General features: G+C 35.8%; 2 protein-coding genes across 2 annotated transcripts in view; one reads left to right on the top strand and one right to left on the bottom strand.

The window, feature by feature from the left end:
- Meltrin (disintegrin and metalloproteinase domain-containing protein meltrin) overlaps positions 1–15,974 on the top strand; it is a 113,199-nt gene extending 97,225 nt beyond the window's left edge. Inside the window, exons 9-17 of the mRNA XM_088274582.1 lie at positions 1,169–1,319; positions 2,995–3,172; positions 4,016–4,156; positions 4,663–4,778; positions 5,197–5,455; positions 8,006–8,126; positions 8,212–8,307; positions 8,868–8,997; positions 12,307–15,974. Of these exons, the coding sequence (XP_088130708.1) occupies positions 1,169–1,319; positions 2,995–3,172; positions 4,016–4,156; positions 4,663–4,778; positions 5,197–5,455; positions 8,006–8,126; positions 8,212–8,307; positions 8,868–8,997; positions 12,307–15,343 (4,229 nt within the window). The 3' untranslated portion in view covers positions 15,344–15,974. The remainder of the gene's footprint in view (positions 1–1,168; positions 1,320–2,994; positions 3,173–4,015; positions 4,157–4,662; positions 4,779–5,196; positions 5,456–8,005; positions 8,127–8,211; positions 8,308–8,867; positions 8,998–12,306) is intronic.
- Positions 15,975–22,265: 6,291 nt separating this feature from the next.
- On the bottom strand, positions 22,266–24,362 carry LOC148312726 (protein SHQ1 homolog). The gene has a single exon (XM_088274593.1). The coding sequence runs from the start codon at positions 24,292–24,294 to the stop codon at positions 22,858–22,860; it is 1,437 nt and encodes a 478-aa protein (XP_088130719.1). The 5' UTR covers positions 24,295–24,362; the 3' UTR covers positions 22,266–22,857.
- Positions 24,363–24,423: the final 61 nt, after the last annotated feature.

A 24,423-nucleotide genomic window follows, 5' to 3' on the forward strand; every position in this document is an offset into this window, starting at 1 on the left:
GGATTTGCTTATAATCAATACTGATAATGGTGGTTCATCTTGATCATATCTGAAAATTGAAAATGAGTTTTAACTTCGGAAAACTAGAATATTTAATGTGTAAAAACAAATTCACGAAACTCTCAGGTTTTAAATATTTACGTGAGCTTATGTCAAAATTATGCGGATCGACTTGTGTCGTCCATTCCGATCTGTATTTTTTGGCGTCTCGTTTGTTGTTGTTTGCGGGAAATACTCAAAAGCTTCTTTATTATACTTATTATTATTAGAGTAGGAGACGCTTATAAGCATTCCATTTGCTTACTTTTGGTAGAGCGCGAGAGACACCAAAAAATATTGTCTAGATCAAAGTTGGGTTTGCGGTTATTGTGATTAATATATGAATTTAATTAGTATACTAATTAGGATCCCGGGTTGTTGTCTTTTCTGCCTTTGAAATGAGGCCTACGCAGAATGTAATAATACCCTTACCATCCTTAAGCATCAATCGACCGAACGGGTAAAAATACTTTCCCGTCCGAATTGTGTTAAGAATTTCCCGCATACAATGTGTTAAGTTTTGAATATTGAATTTCTTAATAATGCACTGAATATTATTTAAAAAAATTTGACATCTCATCTAAAATTAAGAAGAATATGGAAGTCTGGGCATTTACGCGGCTGACGACCGTCATAGGCTGGTTTAAGTGATCACTTTACACACGTATAACATTCACCAATTCTACCCATTATTGACAACCACACTACTCAAATTCTTGGAAGTTCTATATATATGAACCAATTTTGAAACATTATTCTTGAATCACTAGAACTTCACTAGAGACATTAATTGGTGAGATGAAATGAAGCTTTTTATTGAGCAGAACCTCTTTTATTAGTATGTGAGGTCCGAATCCTGGATTATAATCACACACATGAGAAACGCCAGAACACACGTGTAACAAATGTGTAAACACGTTACACATGTGTTACATGGTGTGTAAAGCGATAACTTAAACCAGCCTATGACGGTCATCAGCCCCGTGTATGCCCAGACTTTCATATTCTTCTTCATCTTTGATGAGATGTCAAAAAAATAATATGAAAATAACTCCTGTAATTGGAGATGTTCCAGATTTTGTGAACAAGTATTTGGACACACTCAAAATGTTGTAAATGCATTTCCCAGGGATGGAGCATGACACAGTGGAGTGCAACTGCCCGGACGAGAGGTGCATCATGAGTCCTTCGAGCAATGCGCTCTCCCCCACGCACTGGTCCTCCTGCAGTCTGGAGTACCTGGCTCTGGCCTTTGAGCACGGCATGGATTACTGCCTGAGGTAACAATATCTACGCTGTCATATCGCTCACTCCTTTCAAGAACGTCATAAATCAAAAATCGTCAATTTTCAGTTGTGCATGTTTTCGGAATGCCCAGAAAATGTTCTATATCCCAGCAAAAGGGGCATATTTTTCACTTAATATTTACCCGCTACAGGGCAGAAAGTGTTGGTTTTTACATTTTGAAGAATAGGTATTGTTTTATTATTTTTTTAAATAAACTAAATATTATGTTTTGAATAAATATTTAGTTTATTTAAAAAAATAATAAAATAAAATCAAACCCAACCTAAACAGAGTTATCCCCTTCCTCGCCCTTACCCCTCCTTAAAACACCATTACCCCCACCCCTACCCTTTTGAAACCCAACAACTTGTACACTGTTTCTTTTTATATATATATTTAGTAATAAATGTAACCCTGAAGAGGGCAACAGGTTGTTGCCGAAACTAGTTGGTTAAATAAAAATGTGAGTGGATCAGAACACAGAGTATTTTTATTTCTCGAAATAATAAACTAAATATTTTTTAAATGGAGAAAAAACCTTCAGGTTTTCCCTAAAAAGATCTGTTGCACAGTAAAAAGTTCAGTAAGAGGCTTGATATTTATTTTTAATACATTGTATTATATTTTTAAACTTTAAAAACGTTCTCTTGAGAAATGATTTTTTTTGATTTATGACGTTCTTGAAAGGAGTGAGGGATATGTATATTTAATAACATTGATTGACATTATACAGGTAATCAACTTGAGATGAAATATCTACGGTTTTTCATCTATGATTAATGTAAGTATAACGTTCATCTGCCATCTATGGACATGGGAAAGGATTTGATATTCAATTGAAATAAAAATGGCTACAACAATAGTTACATGTTCACTAAAAGTGCCAACATCGATTGGTATTATAGGTATGTCAACTTTAGATGAAACATCTATCTTTTTATGTTATATGAAGTAAAACGGATGTCTGAGCGTCCTGAGATGCTATAATATTGATATGTCATCCTTAGGGTGAATAGTGTCTGAGAAAAAATAGTAATAAAACATTAATTAACCTTTCCTCCCGGTGATATGTATTTACTACAACTCGACTTTTAAAATGATAATATCAATATAAGATGTATAATAGATACGGGCTCTGAATTTTTGTATTCCTCCATTATATAATTATGTATTGCATGATAGTATAAAGTTATTCATTTGCAGTGACAGAAATGAAATTTATGAAAAAATCGGTGATAAAATCACCAATACACAAACGTTTCTCATGTCATTATATGCGCATGTCGTAACGTGTTTACTATGCCAGTAGTGCACAGATCGCTTACGCAGCGGTCGTGTCGCTACGCTAGCTATTGCGGCTACTTGCGATGGTATTTTTTTTCTCGTTTTCAGATAATTACCAGAGCTAACATTACACAATTGTTACATTTCATCTTCAACTATGGTCAATAAAAGCAACATTTAGGAATATTCACATTTTTCCCGTTTTAAAAACACATTTTCAAATGGTATAAAAAATACATACCTACCACCAGTGCACGGGGAAGTTTCTAGCACCGTAAGGGAAGGGTTTACTGACTCCATACTGAAGTACTGAAAAGATTTAGCATTGTAGAATTCTCATGTGATTTTATTTTATTTATATGTTTTTGACTGTTTGACTGTCAGGAACAAGCCGACGCGGCTGTTTGACTCTCCGGTGTGCGGGAACGGGTTTGTGGAGTCCGGGGAGCAGTGTGACTGCGGCCTGAGCAAGAACTGCGGCTCCAACCACTGCTGCGACCCCTCCACCTGCATGCTGTTCCCCAACGCCACATGCGCCACCGGGGAATGCTGCGATCTCAAGGTTACTTATCCTCTTACGTCAATCACACCACCATGAACCCACCATCATCTCCTTCCGTCTAGGACATAAACTGTAATAAACTAATTAACTCGAAAATATGCAATTTTGACTTAACACTTAGTTTTTACTTTTCACCTGTAGATGGAAACATCTGCTAGTTTTCAAAACTAGTCGTGTGTAATGAAATAAAACTCATTAAGTGGTTATACATCGCTCACTCCTTTCAACAACGTCATATATCAAAAAACTTGATTTTTCAGGAGATCATTTTTTAAGTTTAAAAATATAATAAACTGTATTAAAAATAAGTATCCAGCCACTTATTAAACTTTTTACTTTGCAATAGATCTTTTTAGGTAAAACCTGAATGTTTTTTCTCCATTTGAAAAATATTTAGTATTTTTAAAAAAATAACTAAACAATACCTTTTCTTCAAAATGCAAAAACAACACTCTCTGCCCTGTAGCGGGTAAATATTAAGTTAAAAATATGCCGCTTTTGATGGGATATAGTACATTTTCTGGGCATTCCGAAAACATGCACAACTGAAAATTGATGATCCTTGAAATATGACGTTGTTGAAAGGAGTGAGCGAAATGTGTTTTATTTTTATTTTAAATAATTATAATGTCATTCCACAAAGTTAATGCCGAATCAATAAATAATATATTTATTTTTAACAACTAGTTTCAGAAGCTACGGATGATAAAAATAAATATAGGACTCAAGTGGTATAAAACGAGTGTTTTCATTTACAATATTCAGTCATATTTGTATGTTGACATGCACTCAGTTTAGATACTCAATTGTTGCTTAAAATATTATTGGAATGACCTTTTGCAGACCTGCAGACCCTCTACTGCTGGCACCGAGTGTCGGAGTGCTGACCACGAGTGTGACCTTCCGGAGTACTGCACCGGTCAGTCGGAGTTCTGCCCCGATGATGTGTTCAAGATGGACACTGAAACTTGCGACCATGGAAAGGTAACTTATGCCCACATAGCGTATCACCGAAAAACATCCCAAAAATCAGGAAGTATCATTCACCCGGATGAGTCAACATCCTCAATTCCTTTCTAGCAACATATTCAGTCCCCTTACAAACTCAATTCTCAAGATTACAATAAGGTAAAGGTTCTTATTTTTTTTTTTACAAAATGTTCATAATATTAGTGTATAACCACTCACCGAGATTTTTATGTCTACATTCTTCGCCTCTTCTACATTCATGCATGTCCTCATACATACCCGACGATTATTACGACTCCTGACCCGGCCGCTTTCAAGTATTTATATATGAACCAATTTAGAAATATTGTTCTTGAATCACTTCTAGAACTAGAACTTTACTAAAGACATATATTGGGGAGATGAAATAAAGCTTTTTACGGTCGTCAGCCCCGTAAATGCCCAGACTTCCAATTCTTCTAAACCACATATAACCTATTGAGACACCTATAATATGTATATGATTCTTTTTTGTCTCCTAGGCATTCTGCTACCACGGTTCCTGCAGAACTAGATCTGATCAGTGCCGACTTCTCTGGGGTCCTTCGGGAGAGAGCAGCGATGACCAGTGCTACGAAATGAACAAGAAAGGATCCAGGTATATAAATAATCTTCTTCTTCTCTTTTCGACCCATCTCTTTGGGTGGTCTGCCCGGAAGTCGTCTACCATGGGGTTGGCCGTACAGTGCGATGTGGGGGAGTCTGGATGGTTCCATTCTCCTCGCATGCGCATACCATTGTCTCCTTCGTTGCCTTTCCCACCTAACGACATCTTCGATCTCGCATATTTCCCTGATCCTGGCATTTCTTATTGTATCTCGAAGACTCTTGCCTGATATGCTTCTTAGAGTCTTCATTTCTGACACTCTAAGCGCGTTTTTTGTGGCAACGGTGTCCGCTCTACTTTCGATTCCATACGTCATGATGGGTCGGACACTTTTGTTTTGTAAATCTTAATTTTGCTGCAAAAAAAAACCATGTTTTATAACATCTCTGATGAATGTTTGCATTTGAAGGCACGGCAACTGCGGCTACAACCGCCTGAAGCAGCACTTCACGACCTGCCAGGAGGAGAACGTGTTCTGCGGGATGCTGCACTGCCGCCACCTCAACGAGAAGCTGGAGTTTGGCATGGAGAGCGTGGCCATTCTGTCGCACTCCTTCATCAACAGCCGCGGCAACATCATCCCCTGCCGCACGGCCATCGTGGACCTCGGGCTGGGCCAGGCCGACCCGGGCCTCGTGCCCGACGGCGCCAAGTGCGGGGACGGCAAGGTGACCTGACCTAACCTACCTAACCTACCTAACCTATTCTCTACACTCTCTCGGGTTGCGGAGCTTCCTTTTATAGACCCAAGCTTTCTTCTATAGACAGCAAGGTGACCTAACCTTACCTGACCTAACTAACCTAACCTAACCTATCCTATACAGTCTCCGAGTTGCGGAGACTGTAGAAGATAAGTTAAGCCATCGTGGACCTCGGGCTGGGCCAGGCCGACTCGGGGCACTGTCGACAGTCACTCGGGTTGTGGAGCTTCCTTCTTTAGATCCTCATCAAAAGTATTTCCCTATTCCGGGGAGTTTTGGATGTCACTGATATATATGTAATTACAGTAGAACCTCTCTGATCCGTCTCCTTTGGGGGTCCATACCCCAACCATTCAGAATGCCAAATTGGTCAGATTATCACATGGATTTACAGTAAAACAAATCTCTCAGTTCAATAAAGACTATGTATTGTTCTCTACATTAAGTCCCAGTAATAAATAGCCCGCAACTTAATTTTGTCTCAACCCAGGTAACCTTTAACGTAATTGTATTTTTTTTTCTGAAAACACTAATTGAACTAACTAACTAACCATCATGCCGCTTCGCCGCAGGGGTAGGCAGAGAGAATCGAACGCCACACCACTCTGTCCTTGCAAACATTCTTTGCCTCTTCTACATTCATGCATCTCCTCATACATACCCGACGATTATTACGACTCCTGACCCGGCCGCTTTCAAGTATTTGACATACCTGATTGTGCCAAGTTTTCCTCGGTCGTCCTCTGCTTCTTTTTCCAACTACATTCGCCTCATAAATTTGTTTAACCGTTCTTTCTTCACTCATACGCTCCACATGTCCAAACCATCTCAACACACCTTTCTTAATTTTATCGATAATGCTTATCTCAGCCTTACATTCTTTCCTTATTTCATCATTCGAACATCTATCAAACATCGTTTTGCCACACATTCGTCTGAGGGATCGCATTTCGACTGCATTCAGTCTGCTTTCATCCTTCTTTTGCCAACTCCATGCTTCGTTTCCATACATAAGGGCTGGAACCAGAACTCCATTGTGTACTGCCAGTTTAGCTTCCGCTGATAGATTTTTATTTGCTAAAACAACACTCATTGTGTATTGAAAAAATAAGTTTTCATTCGAAATAAATATATGATTTTGAAAAGAATACACGATTGCGTGTGCACAAAAGCTGTTTTTGTTATTGCAAAGTAGCAATATACCTACATTGATATAAAAATGATAGGAGAACGGATTCAATATTCAATTGAAATTAAAATGGTTACAATAATACAACATTTTGAGTGTGTCCAAATACTTGTTCACAAAATCTGGATTATCTCCAATTACAGGAGTTATTTTCATATTATTTTTTGACATCTCATCAAAAAAAATAATATGAAAATAACTCCTGTAATTGGAGATAATCCAGATTTTGTGAACAAGTATTTGGACACACTCAAAATGTTGTAAATAAATTATCTGGTCAAATTATAAGCTTAATAATAAAAATGAAAATGGTATTTTCTGGCGTTTCTCATGTGTGTGATTATAATCCGGGATTCGGATCTCACATACTAATATAAGCGTTTCTGCTTAATAAAAAGCTTCTTTACATCTCACCAATAGATGTCTCTACTGAAGTTTTAGTGATTCATGAACAAGGTTTCTAAATTGGTTCATATATATAGAACTTCCAAGAATTTGAGTAGTGTGGTTGTCAATAATGGGTAGAATTGGTGAATGTTACACGTGTGTAAAGTGATCACTCAAACCAGCCTATGACGGTCGTAAGCCCCGTAAATGCCCAGACTTCCATATTCTTCTTCATCTTTGATGAGATGTCAAAAAATAATGTTACAATAATAGTTACATATTGATTGGACAAAAATTCAAATGTGAATGAATCCACACTCGGTCTGCAATCCTCACACATCGCTCTCTCTTTCATTCAAAGTGCCAACATAGACTCACGTCTACTAATACCGATATACTTTAATTAATTAATTTTTTTTTTCTCTTTATATTAAATTCTTTTGCATTACATAAATTCAAAAACAAAAAATATTAATAAAAAATAAAAATGAATACAAAAAAAGATCCCACAAAGGCATGGCCTGTGTGTGGGTATACAAAATAAATAGTCATAGTACAGGGTATAAGGGTATAGGTTTCTGAGTATAATTAGTTAATACAAAATACAAAAAACTTAATATAAAATACAAAAAAAAATACTTGACTCTCAGTAAGCAATTTTTTTTTTTTTAAATTAAAACTTAAAAAACATAAAAAAAGATGACAAAGTAAAAAAGTAAAAAGCTAGCGATCATGTGCTAAATGAAAAAGGAGCTTAAATCTGTCTCTTCTATAAATAATCTAAGCAAATTTTTAAATTTACACGAACTTAGGGAATTAACATCTAACAAATAGTCTTTGTGGAATAAGTTGAACAGTTTTGGAGCTATGAAAAATGAGTGTCTTTGCATTGTTGTTGGATGTTAATTAGAGATTCATTAATCACTTGAATATAATTTCAGATGTGCGTGAATCAGAAATGTATGGCCGTAGCATCTCTACGACTCGGAGCTCAGGCCAGAACTGATTCAGGAGCTGTCTGTCCATCGGATTGCTCAGGGCACGGAGTATGCAATTCATTGGGTAAAAAAATCATAATTGCACCTTAAAGCATTTTTGTACCTGCTATTATTATTCTTTAATAAAATTGTCATAAATTTGTTTCCAGGCCATTGTCACTGTGATAACGGATTCGCCCCTCCGCTGTGTAAACTCCCGGGACCCGGGGGCAGTCTGGATTCCGGACCCGCTAGCGATCCCAATTGTAATGTTTTTTTTTTTGCACTTTTGCATATGGATATTAATAATACAAATTTCACTCGTTTTCATAAATCATAATAAAATTCTTGTATTTAAAATTCAGATGAATTTTCTGTAAATAACGCTAGCAATCATAAAAGGCCTTACAGGCCCTTTTTCAATTTAAAATTTAATATTTCGAGAATTTTGGAAGATTTTATTTTCCCGCATTATCCCTTCAATAAAAATAATGATAGTTATATTAATTATGGGATTTATTAATTTTTTTTTCATAAATTGTAAATGAAAACACTTATCACCACTTGAGTATTATATTAATTTTTAATGACTAGTTTTGGAAGCTACTGATGCTTCCATCTACACGTTTTAATATAAACTAAAGCATTAATAAAGATAAATAATTATCTGTACTGTAAGTGAGGTAAGATGTTTTAACATACACAGATGATAAATACATTTACGAAAATTGGATTGGTAGTTAGTGTGATGTTGTTCAGATATCAATTTGTTTTATTTTTTTTTGCGATTTTGAAATATTATTTAATAATATCTATTTTTCAACAGACCAAAAACTGGTGACAAAGGTGCTGCTTATCATGTTCCTCGGAGTGGTTCCCGCCATGGCCCTGATCTTCCTCTTCGTGTACTACCGTCAGAACTCCATCATGTTCTGGAAGAAGCCCAAAGGATCAGCGTACGTACAAAACACAACACAACCCTCACGTAGTTCCTCTCTTTGCACGGCCAAATCACTATGTTGCTTCGCATCCTGCACTCCCGGTGGCGGTTGCATGAGAAATTTGTGCGGAGAAAGCGAAGACAGTCGCCCCAAACTCAGAAAGGAACTGAAAACCGGCGAGAAGTTAGACATTACCAAGACCGCGCTGATCTCGACTACAAACGAACACGTGACCAACAACTTTGCCAGCTACCGATCCCGCGTTCTCAGTCTGCGCAGGAGCAGTTTCTTCGGAGGGAAGGACGACAAACGCGCTTCCAAAGTTGACGATTTATCGAATCAGGACGCCAAACGAATCCCGTCTATCTTCGTCGAACATCCGCCTGTCAAGAGCAAAATGTTTGACAAGAACGTCAAAGGTCTGAAGGTCGACACGACCATTCAAAACGAAGTGTCCGATTGTATCTCTACCGCCTCGACTTGTTGCTTGACTCCCGAAACCAGCGAAATCATATTACCCGACGATGACTCTGATGTCGGAACGATATCAGTAAAAGCGCTCAGAGAAAAACTATTTTCCAATACTAATAGTTCATCTAGTTCCAGCAACGGGACAAATGTCGAAGTTTTGGGTGTTCCTTCTAAAACTCCAAATAGACTATCGCCTCGAATGTTTAACACTAGGACTTGATTAATAACAATACATAATTGTTTTGTGTATTTTTTATTTGTGACTAACCTTACAATTAACTATTTTGTCTCGTATTTGTGATAAGATATCGATCATCTTGTACTTTAAATCTTGTAGAACTACTAAGCACATCTCACTCCAAATATCTCTAGTTTTTTTATATTAACATTGAAACGTCTGGTGAATATTGGCACTTCTTTGCTTTTTCAATACACAAGTAGGAATATTTTTGATTCATACAGCTATCTTGTACTTTAAAACTACTAAGCAAATCTCTCTCCAAACATCTGTAGTTATAATAATAATATTGAAAAATCTGATGAATCATGTTAGATCTACAAATTAGGCACTTTACAGAGAAGCATTTTGAAGTTTTCTTTGCTTTTTCAATACACATGTAGGAATATTTTTGATTCATACAACTATCTTGTACTTTAAAACTACTAAGCAAATCTCTCTCCAAACATCTGTAGTTATAATAATAATATTGAAAAATCTGATGAATCATGTTAGATCTACAAATTAGGCACTTTACAGAGAAGCATTTTGAAGTTTTCTTTGCTTTTTCAATACACAAGTAGGAATATTTTTGATTCAAACAGCTATCTTGTACTTTAAAACTACTAAGCAAATCTCTCTCCAAACATCTGTAGTTATAATAATGATATTGAAAAATCTGATGAATCATGTTAGATCTACAAATTAGGCACTTTACAGAGAAGCATTTTGAAGTTTTCTTTGCTTTTTCAATACACAAGTAGGAATATTTTTTATTCACAGGTATTAATACCTTGCTTTGCCAACAATCCAGTTGGCACTGCATCAATCCGATCGATGAAAACCAAGGCAAAAGAAGAATATAACTCATTTTTGCATTAATTTACAGAACCCACGTTGGATGTTTCAATATATACTTTATTATTTGAAGTAAAAGAAATAAAAAGGTTCTAACCAAATTCCAGAATGGAAAATATTTATGCCCAAACGTATTATAGTAAAGACTAAGCTTGTATTTTGTATTTATTTATATTATTTTTATAAGATACTTAAATTAATTGGTGCTGTAGTATTCAGATATTTCGGCCTTTGCCAAATATCTGAATGAACGACTTCATATAAAGCGTGTTTGTATAAAAATTGGTTAACGATTCATTTTAAACAACACAAAAAAGTTTTAAAAAAACCTATTCCTCATCACGTTTCTTAAATGTCATTGTGTCGTCAATTTTTGCAATTCATTTTTTTTACAGTAATGGTGAATGTTACACAAGTGTATTTATTATTAAGTGATCACTTAAGCCAGCCAAATGCCAGGTCGTAAGCCCTTTGGCACTCAGACTTCCTCTCAAGTTGAATCACTTGTACACATTTCAATTTGAACTTAATGCTCACTGCCAACTTTTTCGACATATGTATTTAAATAATTTGCAAATAATATGAATAATGACGACACCTTTGGACAACAGCAAAAACTAATTCAAGTAATTTTGGGTTTGGTAATTTTTTTAAGTTGTGTTACGGAAACTTATGTGATTGGTCTCCCATAGCTTCTCATAGAATTAGCATGTTTTTATATTATCATATAATAGAATAAAGTATTGATTTTTCATCTGTTTCTCATTATTTTCATACTCATCTTCCTATTTTGTATTAGAAGTAGTGCTGTTTGCATGTTTTGGTGTTGGTTGCTTGGGCTGCTGTATCGGTGAGTAGAAATTCTTACTTGTGCTAGATATTTTTTTTTCAAATTGCTTTATCCTGACCACGCTGCAAAGTAACCGAGTCAATCATTAATATTTTATTTCTCAACATAAATTTGATCAATAAATGCAGTGGATTCTGGTTAATCGAGACAACTGGAACAGATGCTTATTTGGGACAAATATCAATGAACTTAAACCATCTAAGGAACTGGGTAATAGTGATTTAAAGTGCTCAGATAGAATAATATTCCGCTAAATTAGGATGATAAATTTAAGATCGTAATTGGTATATATCGCTCACTCCTTTCATGAATGTCATAAATAAAAAATTGCCATATTTCAGATGTGCATGTTTTCGGAATGCTCAGAAAATTTACTATATCCCAGCAAAAGAGGCATATTTTTAACTTAATATTTACCCGCCACAGGGCAGAAAGTGTTGATTTTACATTTTTAAGAAATGGTATTGTTTAATTATTTTTTAAATATACTAAATATTAATAAACGGAGAAAAAACCTTCAGGTTTTACCTAAAAAGATCTGTTGCACAGTAAAAAGTTCAGTAAGTGGCTTGATATTTATTTTTAATACATTGTATTATATTTTTCAACTTTAAAAACATTCTCCTGAAAAATCTATTTTTTTGATTTATGACGTTCTTGAAAGGAGTGAGCGATATATATAATTGATATTTTCTTTAAATTTCTGACCAGGACATATTCTTAAAACTTATATGTCAGGATTCACTTTTACATTGAAACAATATGGGGGGAAACTAATTACCTAAATTGTTAGAAAAAAAATTGCTATTGTTAAATAATAATAATAAAAAAAGTGTAATAAAAAGTAAGCATTATTACACTAGCACAATGAAAAACCAAGTTGAGTAGTTTGCAATTTCGGTACATTTGTTTTTTATTAATGTTCCAGGTCCAAGTCCCCTACAAAAAGCAATATTCAGCGTGGAATATCCCGTCCCAGCTGCTTCGGGCACTCCACCCCGTCTCCGCAGTCGTCCACCTCTCCCCTCTCCAACACGGTGTCCGCCAATGCCCTCTCCCCCGACGACATGAACTCCAGCCTGCTCCCCACCCAGAACGGAGCCGACATCCCATCCTTGAACAGTAACTTCTTCGGGCAGTTCAAGGGCTTCACTCTGTTCCCGATGCAGAAACGCGACGATTCGTTTGGAAACCAAAACTACGCGGTCGAAAGCGAACAAAACAACCCGGGGAATGTTTCCTCCTTTACAAATAACCGGCCTACTTCTCCGGTTCAAACTGGGACTGTGAAAAATGCGGTCAATTCACTCAATAGAAATGCCAGTCAGACCGCGCAGATCAATCGGACGCCTTCCTTCACTAACACTCCTCGATCGCCGAACAATTCTCAGAAGTTTCCGCAGAGATCCGCACCGCCTGTTCCCTCCGTTCCTACCGTTGCGATCAAAATCTCCAACGTCAACAGGTCTAACACGCAAGCCGCCGATGTCAAAAGAGGTGTTACGATAGACAGATCGGCTACAGATGCTAGTCGACCCAAGTCGATAGCTTCGGGCGTCGAGAACATCAATTCTACTTCCGTCGCGCCCGCTCTACCTCCCCTAAACCCGGGACATCATAATTCTAGACCGACCATTTCAAATCCCATCTTAGAAGCGTCCACCTGCACGGCCAAAGAGCTAATTTCCCCCCTTAAGAATAGCTCCGGATCGGGAGGCGCCGTGGTCGTCCCGCTGAGACCCGCTCCTACAGTCCCCCCTGTCGCCTCTCCCCCCGCCAACAAGAGACCCCTGAGCAGCCCTAATTCTACCACCAACGCCGTGTTCGCCATGCCCGAAGAACCTGTCAAGAAACCCAAAGAAGGAGGCACTCTCAATAGGATAGCTTCGTTCTTAAAACAAGACAAATCTGATAAAGAAAAATCGAGGAATCCGGTGGAGAGAAGTAATTCTCTTCCTAAAAACCCAAACCACCAAGTCAAGATTGTTAAAAATATAGATAAGAATGCATTGAGAAATCTTCAAATATCTAATCCTATCCTTCAAAACGATATCGACATCCCCGTTGGTACTGTTCCCGTCGTTTCCGACTCGGAAGACCTCGAAGACCCTTCCAAAATGGTCGTGATGAGAGCTCAGAGCATGAGAGGCCCGGCGCTAGCGGCTAGACCGGCTATCCCCACATTCGGGAGCATGAGACAAGCTCCCGGGGCCAAGAGACCCACCTCCATCCACGTCAGCAGCAGGCCGACCTCTCCCCCTCCGCCGAGACCCACGGATTTACCGGGAAAAGCGGCCGACAAACCGGACATCAAGAAGATTCAAGGACTACCGGGTTACCAAAACCCTCCCATGTTCGATCGAAGAAATTTGAAAGATAATAAGAATCCGGAGTACGACGATTGTGTCGCCGAAACGCACGCTCCTCTAGCTAACATCAGCGAAGAAACCTCTCCAGATAACATCTACGCTATTATAGAAGAAAGCCCGCCGAATAATAAGGCTTTTACTAAGCCGACCGTCTCTAATGCCAACACCAAGCAATTGGCCGGACCTGTCAACAAGAATGCAAATTTAGGAAACGGAGCAAATTCCACCGCAGCTGATAGCATGGGGTTGCTGGGAGAGATAGTCTCCGAAATACAGAATAGAAATTTCGATTCCATTTACTCCACATCCACATTGGCCAGAAAGAAGAGAGAGAAGGAACTGAGGGAGAAGAATGGCATTACGTCCGACGAAGAAATAGATTTTGACGACGGCTGTACGTACGCCAACACGTCCCATTACAAATCTCCGGGAGATTATAGCAATATGAACGGAATGAAGAACATCTCCAGCGCAGCGTCGACTACGAGTAGCGGATATTTAAATCCGGCAGCCGTCAACGTTCCCGTTGGAAAAATCCCACCCAAATCCGGAATAGTTAGCATCGATAAAGTAGATAGTAAAACTCCCGAACCGAAAACACCGATCGAAACGACGGAACCGTACAAAACATTCAGTTCCACTCTTCATCGGTCTTTGGGCCCTTTCGCTAGCAGTTACAGCAAAGAAAAGACGCCCGGCGTGGAGAAAAAACCGCCGGAAAAACCGGCCGTTCCACCCATTACGGCTGGACTTCAGAAGAACCCTAGTTCTAAGATGCCCATGTTGACACGACAAAACACTCCGGATAAATTACTGGACAGACCGAGTCCTCCTGTCGGAATAAATAGGCAGATCACTCCCCCGAGTCTGAAGAATTTGACTCAAACAAATAATTCTTCGGCTTTGCAAAATAGCAATGTCAAAAACACTCCTCCTTCCCCCAAAAACGGTTCCAAAGCGATCAACAGATTGTCCTCATCGTCTAATAGTCCCGATCTAGTATCGAGTTGCGCGCCGACAGTCAACAGTGTCAAATCGCCGGATGTAGTTACCAGTAGCGGAAGTAATGTAGCCAAACCGTCAGGTATGAACCAGGGTGTGATTTTAAAACCCACTTTGCAAGCGGTCCCCCCGGCCAAGCCGCAAATCCAAAAATTCACGCCTAAACCTCTGAAAAATGGCGCAAATTCGACGACAATATCGGACCCGAAGAATGTTTTGAGAAGTGCACCGCCGCCGCCGGCAACCGCGTTAAAAAAAAGTGCTCCGGCGAGGCCGACTTTGCCCAAAGTGATACAGAACGCGACGGACAAAAACAATTCTAGCAGTAATAGTGGCCTTAGTTCCAAATCCAACAGTTTCGAGAAGAGCACCCCTAGCGTTAATAAACCGACTGCCGATCCCAAACTGAAACCGGGTGTCAAATCAGGGCCCCAGAAACTGGAGACGGGACCGAAGATTCAGAGTGCCGCGTTACCGTCTAAACCTAGCTTAGGATCCAAAGTGTCTAATGTTGCGAACTTGCAGCAGAAGTTCGAAGCTACCAAACTCGGGCAGGGAGTGAAAACCCCGGCGACTGGCCTGAAGAAAACTTAAATTAGGATTAATCCGAGATCGTAGTGCCATTTTTGCGCTCGGCTGTGATCGGTCTACGCCGTCAGCCAGCCGAAGAGAATATTAGGTATTTTCATTACTATCACCAAATGTGAGGTGACGAAGACTGCTAGAATTGATATCCGAGTGTTTTTTTTTGTTGTACTTCACACATTTAGTATTAACTAAATAAGATAAATCTTAAGGATTTTTCTTGTGATTTACTTGTGGAACCATTTGGCAATATAGCTAATTTATTATTCTACCTTATCTTACCTTTAAGTTATCTTATTTTGGACAATCTTTATGTGTAATTACTTTTTTTTAAATGTAAATGTGAAGCTATGAACGCTTTTGACTTATTTATAGTAAATATTAAGCATATCCCTTAGTTTAATGACCCCGCTAAAAATTGACACGACTTTATTGACTCTTGTGTGATATAAAATAGTTTATTAATGTGCATACTATATACATCGATTATTATTGCGAAATTGTAATTATTTCCGATACATTTTTATTTGTATAGATTTTTTTATATATCATAATTATTGTGCTTAAATGTTAATGTACAGTTTTCTACAAATGAATAAAGACAGCTCTTTCTTTTTGCCGCTATTTTATAAATTCTCAACGATGACTTTTCAATAGTTTTAATGTAAGGGAAGATATTAAAGAGTTATGTACCAAAAAGTCATACATCTTAGTATATCTTTTTAAGTATAAAATGCCATTTGAAACGCTAACTGATCTCATACAATCCCGTGTGCGCTTAGTGCGCTATTGCTGTAATCCTATAACCGTTCTTCAACTTTTGTGCGGTTTATTGCAATGTTTTTAATGCATAGAACAATACAAATAGTCATTTTTGATAATTAAAATGTAACTTTGTTTTAAAATAACTATAAATATTTTATTATAACTTAATTATAATGTCTACCGGTTCGAAGCTAACCGTTTCTTTATTAAGACTGATTAAGAAGCGGTTAGCTTCGAAACCGGTATACATTGTAATTAAGTTATAATAAAATATTTATAGTGATTTTAAAACAAAGTTACATTATTATTATCAAATGGAAAATCACAAAGTTAATACTTCAAATATAAAATATAGTCATTTTTTAGTTCAGAGATTGTTTCATTTTACTGTCAATCCATTTTTTTAATGTATTTTTTGATAATGTGACCTTTTTTGCATTCTGACTGCACCCCCTTGTCCCAAAGATGACGGATTGCAAGGGTTCTACTGTATACAACCCTTATACCGCAGCAAAAGTGACTATGTTGATTAAAGAACCAATAACATTTTTTGATGTACTAATCACCATTCATCACATAGAATAATTTAATTATTCTATTATCACTATTTATTAATAATAACTGCTATTTTGCATTGAATTAAACATTTGACAATCAAGATTTTCAATCCTATTAAGATATTTACATACATTTTACACATTAAATGTACTGATTTGCTATTTAGGTTACTTCCCATACAAAGTAACTGAAGAACAAGAAAATATTGTTTTTTTATTACATTATTACTATTAATAATAAAATCATTGGTAATGAACAACGCTATTATCTATTGAGTAGTATGCAGTATTTTTCATGTGAATGGCTCAATTTTACGTAAATTAATATTTCACAAAACAAAGTTTTATAAAATCAAATTTAAATAGGTTGCACCTTCGACGTTTATAACAGTTATTTTTAATGTTTACAATCCATATTTTGGGCATTTTATAATTATTTTATGAGGATAATGTATTAATTCTCCCACCAGATTATTTTTTCGAAATATTTTGCTTTTTAATAAAGAAAATGTAAAATATATTGATTATAAATAAAATAACAGTTAAAAACATGCATAGATAATATTTATATATATTTTTTAGGAATGGGAGATATTTGCAGCTTTTTAAATTTATCTAATAAAAGTTGGTAACCACCACCTATAGAACTATAGTCTCAATCAGATGCTAATTAAATACAGCAAATGATTTTCGAATAACCAATTTAATACAATAGAAATGTGTTTCCCCATTTTGCAATGTCAAAGAAGGTGTGAATGGTAAAGTGTTCAAATCCGTTAGATTTATACTACCTTTTTAATATTGATCCCAGGTTCTGTTTGCTGATTTTATCAAAACTTGCCTAAAAATTCAACCGCTAAGCTACTGAGATATTCAGATTGTTTTTTTCATCACATTACATATCGTAATTATACAGGAGAAAGTGACCAAGTGCATTGTTTTACAAAAACGTGATCATTGACTATTTGATATCTTATACTAGCTTAATATTGCCCTGAAAAAATCCCAAATGATTTCAAACTTGGAAGTATAACATATTGACTTGGTAAAAATGACTAACTGCATTGATGTTTATTTTCTTGCCAAGCAAAAGTGACTAAAATGGCCCTCCTGAACATTTTACGTTTTGGTAGTTGGTCACTTTCTCCTGTACGACTACGATATATGAATGGCTGTTCACAGCATTATAGGTCCAAAAAGTGAATTCAATAAGCAAAGGTTTCTATGTAATTGTGTGCTGTTTATTATTATTCTTATTTATGTATTCTTTTGGTGCAATGATATGAAAACCAATTTATGAAGACTTGCAATCTATACTAACTGTTTATAAGCTTAACCACTTATGCATAATTTTTACCACTTCTTGTGTCCATATAAAATGTATGCAATAATAACTGTTAAATTTTGCTTATATATTTTTTTTTCGCGTAATATAAATGCAGGGTACACCGCCAAAGGGGGCTCATCAACATTAACGAGTAATTTATTTATGGATTGCTATAGCGAATTTTTACTGTATTTACTTTTTTTCCTAATTTTAACCACTACAGCTAGGTTATTTTTAATGATGCATAATTTCTTTATTGTCAAAAATAATATTAATTCCCTTGTAATGCAAATCACAGTGCAATTATTCGCAAGTGATGTTTGTTTTAAAGCATGGAGTTGCAAAGTGTTGACATTTTTTGTGAATGACACGCGTTCTGTGACCTAAGTATACGTAATAGTCGACCTTGTGTACAGGTAGGGTTCTACCATTAGTATTTTGATGATTTTTCCTTTATTTAAATTCATCTTTAGTCCAGTTTTGTTCAATTCCAACTTCAACGCTTTAATCATTCCGGTGAATACCGTATCCACTCATGTCAAATTTGGAGGATGGTCATTCGAGCTCATGCTTGAATTCGAAAATAACTCTAAAAATCATTTTTTAGAGTTATTTTCGAATTCCAGGCAATTAACTCTCACCCAGCAAAATATTGAGTTGTTTTATTTAAAATTCAAAGTTGAAAACAAAATTTATGCTTGAACAGTGAGTAAAACATTTACATATATATTTAGTTTATCGCAAAATACAATTTTACAAATTTCTGTCTTTGATTTCATGCAACCTATTTGTGTATACAGTAATTTTGTCACAACTCCTACCAGATTTGCATTATTTAACACTAAAAGTAAGTTCTTTTTAATTTATTTTTTGATTCGGCGCTTAATTTGTAGAACTCCATTTTAATTTATGTATCAATTTTTAAATCAAACAGATTTTTTGAGTCTACTAAGTTGTACTTTATTAAAAAACACATAAAAATTAATATTGTGACAATTATTTTGCCTAGTTATGGCATTTGCGAATGAATGTTTGAAAATGCCATAACTAGGCGAAACAATTGTCACAATATAAATTTTTATACGTTTTTTGAATTAAATACAACTTAGTAGACTCAAAAAATCTGTGTTTGATTTAAAAATTAATACATAAGTTCTTTTTAGTATTTAATAAAGAAATAAACTTTCCAGAAGTAGGTTTTTAATGTTGGTTGGCCTCATTTTATCTGTGTACCCTTCAAATAAGAGTTTCCCTGTTTTTTTTAACGTATCAGTTATGTGATTAATGCTAATATGTATATTTAGATAAAGCGCAGGACTGATCGCCTTGCCTTCAAGTAATTGATCAAGCTAACACCGTGTCGATCCGATGGGGTGCCCTGTACACCATTTGGGTGGCAAAAGAGAAAAGAAAAAGAAGAATATATAGATGAATATAATACAAGAGTTTACACTTGAAAGTTGGAATATTTTGTACATAAAAACCAAAGATTTATACATATATGAATATTGTAGACGTTTTATATACTACATATTATCTATGATTTTAGTATGTTGTCAATCTTTATCAACAATTTATCCATTGCATACAAACATAAACGTGTCTATAATAAAAATGTGACCTACTTAAATTGTACACATAATAAAGAAAACTTTTTATATTATCGTGTTTTTATTTGTATTCCTTTGTGAACGAACATAAATATTTTTATTAATACGTGTGTATCGAAACATCCGCCCCATAGTGCAGTGGTCAGCGCGCTAGGCTACTATGCTAAAGGTCCCGGGTTCGATTCCCAAAAGGTTCAAAATAAATATTAGTGACTTCTCAGTCTAATTTTTATTTAATATGACCCTGCACTGGTACCTGAAGCAGAAGGCTGATAGATAACCTTTCCTTTGTGTATTTAACAATTAAGATAACATTGCTTCTATACGATGCAATGCCCTATGCACCATCGGGTGCAGATAAGGTTTGAATGAAAATTAATGATTTTTTAAAATCATGCTAAAATAATAATTCATCCTCTTCAAACCCTTATCCACACCCCAATGGTGCAAAGGGCACTGCATCGTATAAACGCAGTGTTATCTTGATCTTTGAACACATGAAGGAAAGGTGATCAGCCCTCCGCTTCAGATACCAGTCCAGGGTAATATTGAATAAATATAAGTAAAAAATCACTCACATTTATTTAACCCCCCGTGGGAATCGAACCCGGGACCTCCAGGACAGTAGCCGAGCATGCTGACCGTTACACTACGGAGGCGGACAACTATATATAAGACTACAAAATAATAATTAGAGGTTATTTTTATATTTATTACCTATTAAAAAGCCTATAAAATAAAATTTCCTTCCATCTTTTTTAAACTTGGCACCGCTAATCATTCAAATACAAGTTGGGAAATAAAAAGCAGGAGTTTTACTTCAAACATTTATTCGAGTATATTCCGCACAGAGTACAAATCAAGCAGTTATTTAATTGTAAAAATAAAATGCTAGCATAAAAATGTATGCAAAAATCCTTACAAAAATATTAAATAATTATATATTCAAAGAACATCAGAGGTTTGGTTAAGTTATGATCAATAAAAGAAAATAATATGATATCATCTGGCAAAAAATTAAGACTCTATTTTAACCAGTTGCCAGTTTATCCCTCACGTGACTCGGGCAAGGAGTTTGTGTTGCATTGATGAGTCCGAGTGTTGCTCGGGAAAATCTTAATCCAACTTGGTGGTATTGATTTGCCTTAGTCAGGTATATTTATGTATTTGTTTTTTTTTTACTAACCCGAGCAGTGTTCGTGTAGTCCTGTTTCGAGTTGTTTGGTGATGATTACCTGCACTGACGAATTTTCTTGCCAAAATTCAACTGTTAAGTGGTTAAAATAGTATTGTATTATCAGTTGTACTTAAAACGAGAAAGTTGGCTACCGTAAATTGAATTAAAAAAAATATTTTCCTATGCACAGTAAAAAAATAAATATTTCAAACTTGAAAAAATGGCATTAATATGACACAAAAAAAATTGGCATAATTTGATTCGTCTACTTGCAAATAATATAAAAAAAAATTAGACTTCCTCAACCATTTGTGATAACATCAGTGTTTAAAATAATGTATGTCGTAAACATTTTAATATAAAAAGTGTATTTTTTCAAATCAGGACATTCGATGTAAAGTTTTCATCAGAAATTTTCAATTTATTATGATATTAATATAAATTATTCCAGTCCAAGAATTAATATTCTTCAATAAAAATATGCTGGTTTGCCAAAACATTCAACAGAAATTATGTACAATTATAAAAATAAATTCAAGGTTCTCAGAGGCATAAAAATATACATTTATTAGCTTACATTCGATGAGTCTTATATCCTAATAGGTCTCACAACAAGATTCTATAATATTTACATAAAAAATATTTTTAAATTATTTTATTTTTAATCGTACGCGGGGAGAACTGTTCTGTCGAAACAAGTAGTGTTAAAATGATTAAAGAAAACACTTCGTTTTTTACCACTTGAGTTTTATTAGACTACATGTTTCAGAAGTTAAACTTCCATCATTCAGGTCTGTATAATAACTAAAATATAAAATATAAAATTGTTCTATAAATAAGGAGAGGGGAAAGTAAGGGGAAGGAGTTAGTCAAGGAACGGATTACTTTCCCCTCTCCTTATTTATAGAACAATTTTATATTTTATATTTTAGTTATTATACAGACCTGAATGATGGAAGTTTAACTTCTGAAACATGCAGTCTAATAAAACTCAAGTGGTAAAAAACGAAGTGTTTTCTTTAATCATTGTAACATGTCTTACCACAAAGTTAATGCCGAAACAATAAATAAAGTAGTGTTAATAATAAATTCTAATTTAGTAATACTTTTAACGTAAGTAATCATTTACTTAATGTTGACATCATTAGTTATATGTTTGTTACATTTAGTAGTATGTTTCTAAAATTACATTGTCCCAAAAAAAGCTGTTTATTAAGCTTGCTAAAATACAAGATTTAATAGTAGAGACAACAATTGAGTCAATGAATACCAACTCGCCCATGTGTAGATGTACATTTAGTAAAGTTTCAATTTATCAGAAATGAAAAAATGTGTATCGTAGAGAACTTTGATGTGTTACTTGAGCCCAGTACAAAAAAAAATGAAATCTGTATTTGGTCTATAATAATGAACGTATCGACATGATTCATTATTTCCCTGACAGGTGACACTTATTGTCACGATACTTCGATCGATACCATGATCTAAATTTTTTTTTTTGTACTGGGCTCAAGTAACACATCAAAGTTCAAGTAGCCCTGTTCTACGGTACCTTTACAAAAATTGTAAACTAGATATACCAGGTTCGGTTTAATACCTCAGTCCATGTTTATTCACAAAATGGTGTATTTCAGTTCTGCAGTTCCGGCTGACCCTAAAGAATGGCTTTAAAATTATTCATTTACAAAAGCATTGCGATCAATTAAGTACATAATTTTATTAAATTTAACCCATTGCAACACAAAGCCGACGAATCGCCGGCCAAGGTCAATTTGTCACTGACTCACAAAGCCAGCGATTCACTAGTTTGTGTTTGAAGTGATTTTTTTTACATTAAAACTGAATGACAATAACTTTATTCATAAAAATGACAGTGATTTTTTTTACATAAAACTGAATGACAATCACCGTATTCATAAATTTACTTTGCATACATTTTTTATGTTTTTATTTTGTGTTATTGTAATTAAAAAATGTCTCAAAATTAAATAGTGTGTCGTATGAACAAATTATGTCATCTTTATTAGAGGTGCAATGGGTTAATAATTATCACAATGACGCTTACATTGGGTTAAAATTGCCAGTAATTAAGTTGTTGTATCACTGTCGTCATCCGAATCCAAGTCGCTGGAAGAATCGGAACTGGAAGAGCTGGAATCGCTACTGGAATCGTAGGATTCACTATGATCTTTGGTTTCCAGATTCGGAGGTTTTTTCAGCATCAGCGGAGGTTCTTCGCCCAACTTCATGGTGGACATCTTCAGCGCCATTGCGTTCTCTAAAATCTGCGATTCTTCACTCTGCACCATATTCCCGGCCTCCTCGTATTCCTCCAGCTCCAAATCCAGACTGGACTTTGTGATGTGTATATTTTTTAATTCTTCTAAAACATCGTTGTACGTACTTTCCTCACATTTCTGCGAAAATATTAAAAAGTCTCTTATGTAAAGTTGGTTAAGGATATACCGAGCATCCTGACTAGAGTTGAAGAGATGGTAAATCTCCAGTAAACACTTGACGATGTATTTCCGACCGATTTTGAATATGGCGATGACGTCCTGTTTTACTTTTTGGCAGAGTTCAAAGTTTCGATACATCGGGTAAACGAGAGCTCTTCTGTAGCAGCAAGTGACTGTTTCTTTTAAATTTGCGAAAGTTTCGAACCAGCTGAGAGTAGCGGAGACTCTGTTAATGGTCCAACTGGATTCGACAGTATTTTCGTTGTAAGTTGTTCTTTTCTCGTAGCAGTACGCGAAAAGAACGTCGATTAGATTACACATGACGCTGTCAAATTCACTCTTGTTTAACAAATACTCTTTGTTAGGCAAATCTTTTAAGATATCGATCTCTTCGTCTGTGAATGTGACTTCTTTACTCGTGTCCCGACACTCCCACGGTGCCACATAACTCAACAGCGGGGAAATTAGTTCTTCGTCGAAGAAGTCAGCGAGATAATGGTCGGAAGAAAATTTATCTCTCTCGTGCTCCTCCCGCATTCTTTTGCGATCTTCGATAGAAATCTCGTCGGGAGTTTTCAGCTCGAAAATATTGGGAAACTCACCCCCCAAGTCCTTGAAAGAACCGGCCAATTTATTCGCAAACCCGTAAGAGAAATTATTGTTCAGTAATGAACGATTGATAGGCAAGGTTGTCTCTTCTGCTTCGACTACCCCGCTGTCTGTTGTGCTGCTAATTACTTCCACTAGACTCGGGTTGACGTCTTTCATTTCGGTGGGCGCAATTAAACTCGTTATCATGTCTAGCCCTTGGAATTCTTCACCTTTATTTTCTTTTTCGAACGCGAAGGTAAAGTCTCCTTGATCACATTCATATTTGGCCGTAGATCGCTCGTTTTCTACAATCCTTCCGGGCAAGTGGAGCCGCAAATGGTATGGCGGAGACGAAAATACGAAATCTTTCCCTTCTACATAAATCTCGGTATCGTCGATATTTGTATACGGAGAGTGAATAGTGATAATAACACGTTCCGCATTTTGATGTAAACGAAATTTCGGCACCAACATTTTGCTTTACTTTTTGTTTTCGACCTTAATGACAAATCGCGTGCGCACGAAATTTCATTTCGCGAATGACAGCTAATTCCATAGATACGTCAATGGAATAGAAAATGATTCATAAAATATTTTTTTAAA

The sequence above is a fragment of the Brachycentrus maculatus genome, unplaced genomic scaffold, assembly GCF_059751285.1.
Source record: "Brachycentrus maculatus isolate JH-2025_06_01 unplaced genomic scaffold, ASM5975128v1 h1tg000034l, whole genome shotgun sequence".
Classification (NCBI taxonomy): domain Eukaryota; kingdom Metazoa; phylum Arthropoda; class Insecta; order Trichoptera; family Brachycentridae; genus Brachycentrus; species Brachycentrus maculatus.

Coding starts and splice junctions, on each gene's coding strand:
- LOC148312726 (XM_088274593.1), bottom strand. CDS start 24,294: ATGTTGGTGCCGAAATTTCGTTTACATCAAAATGCGGAACGTGTTATT.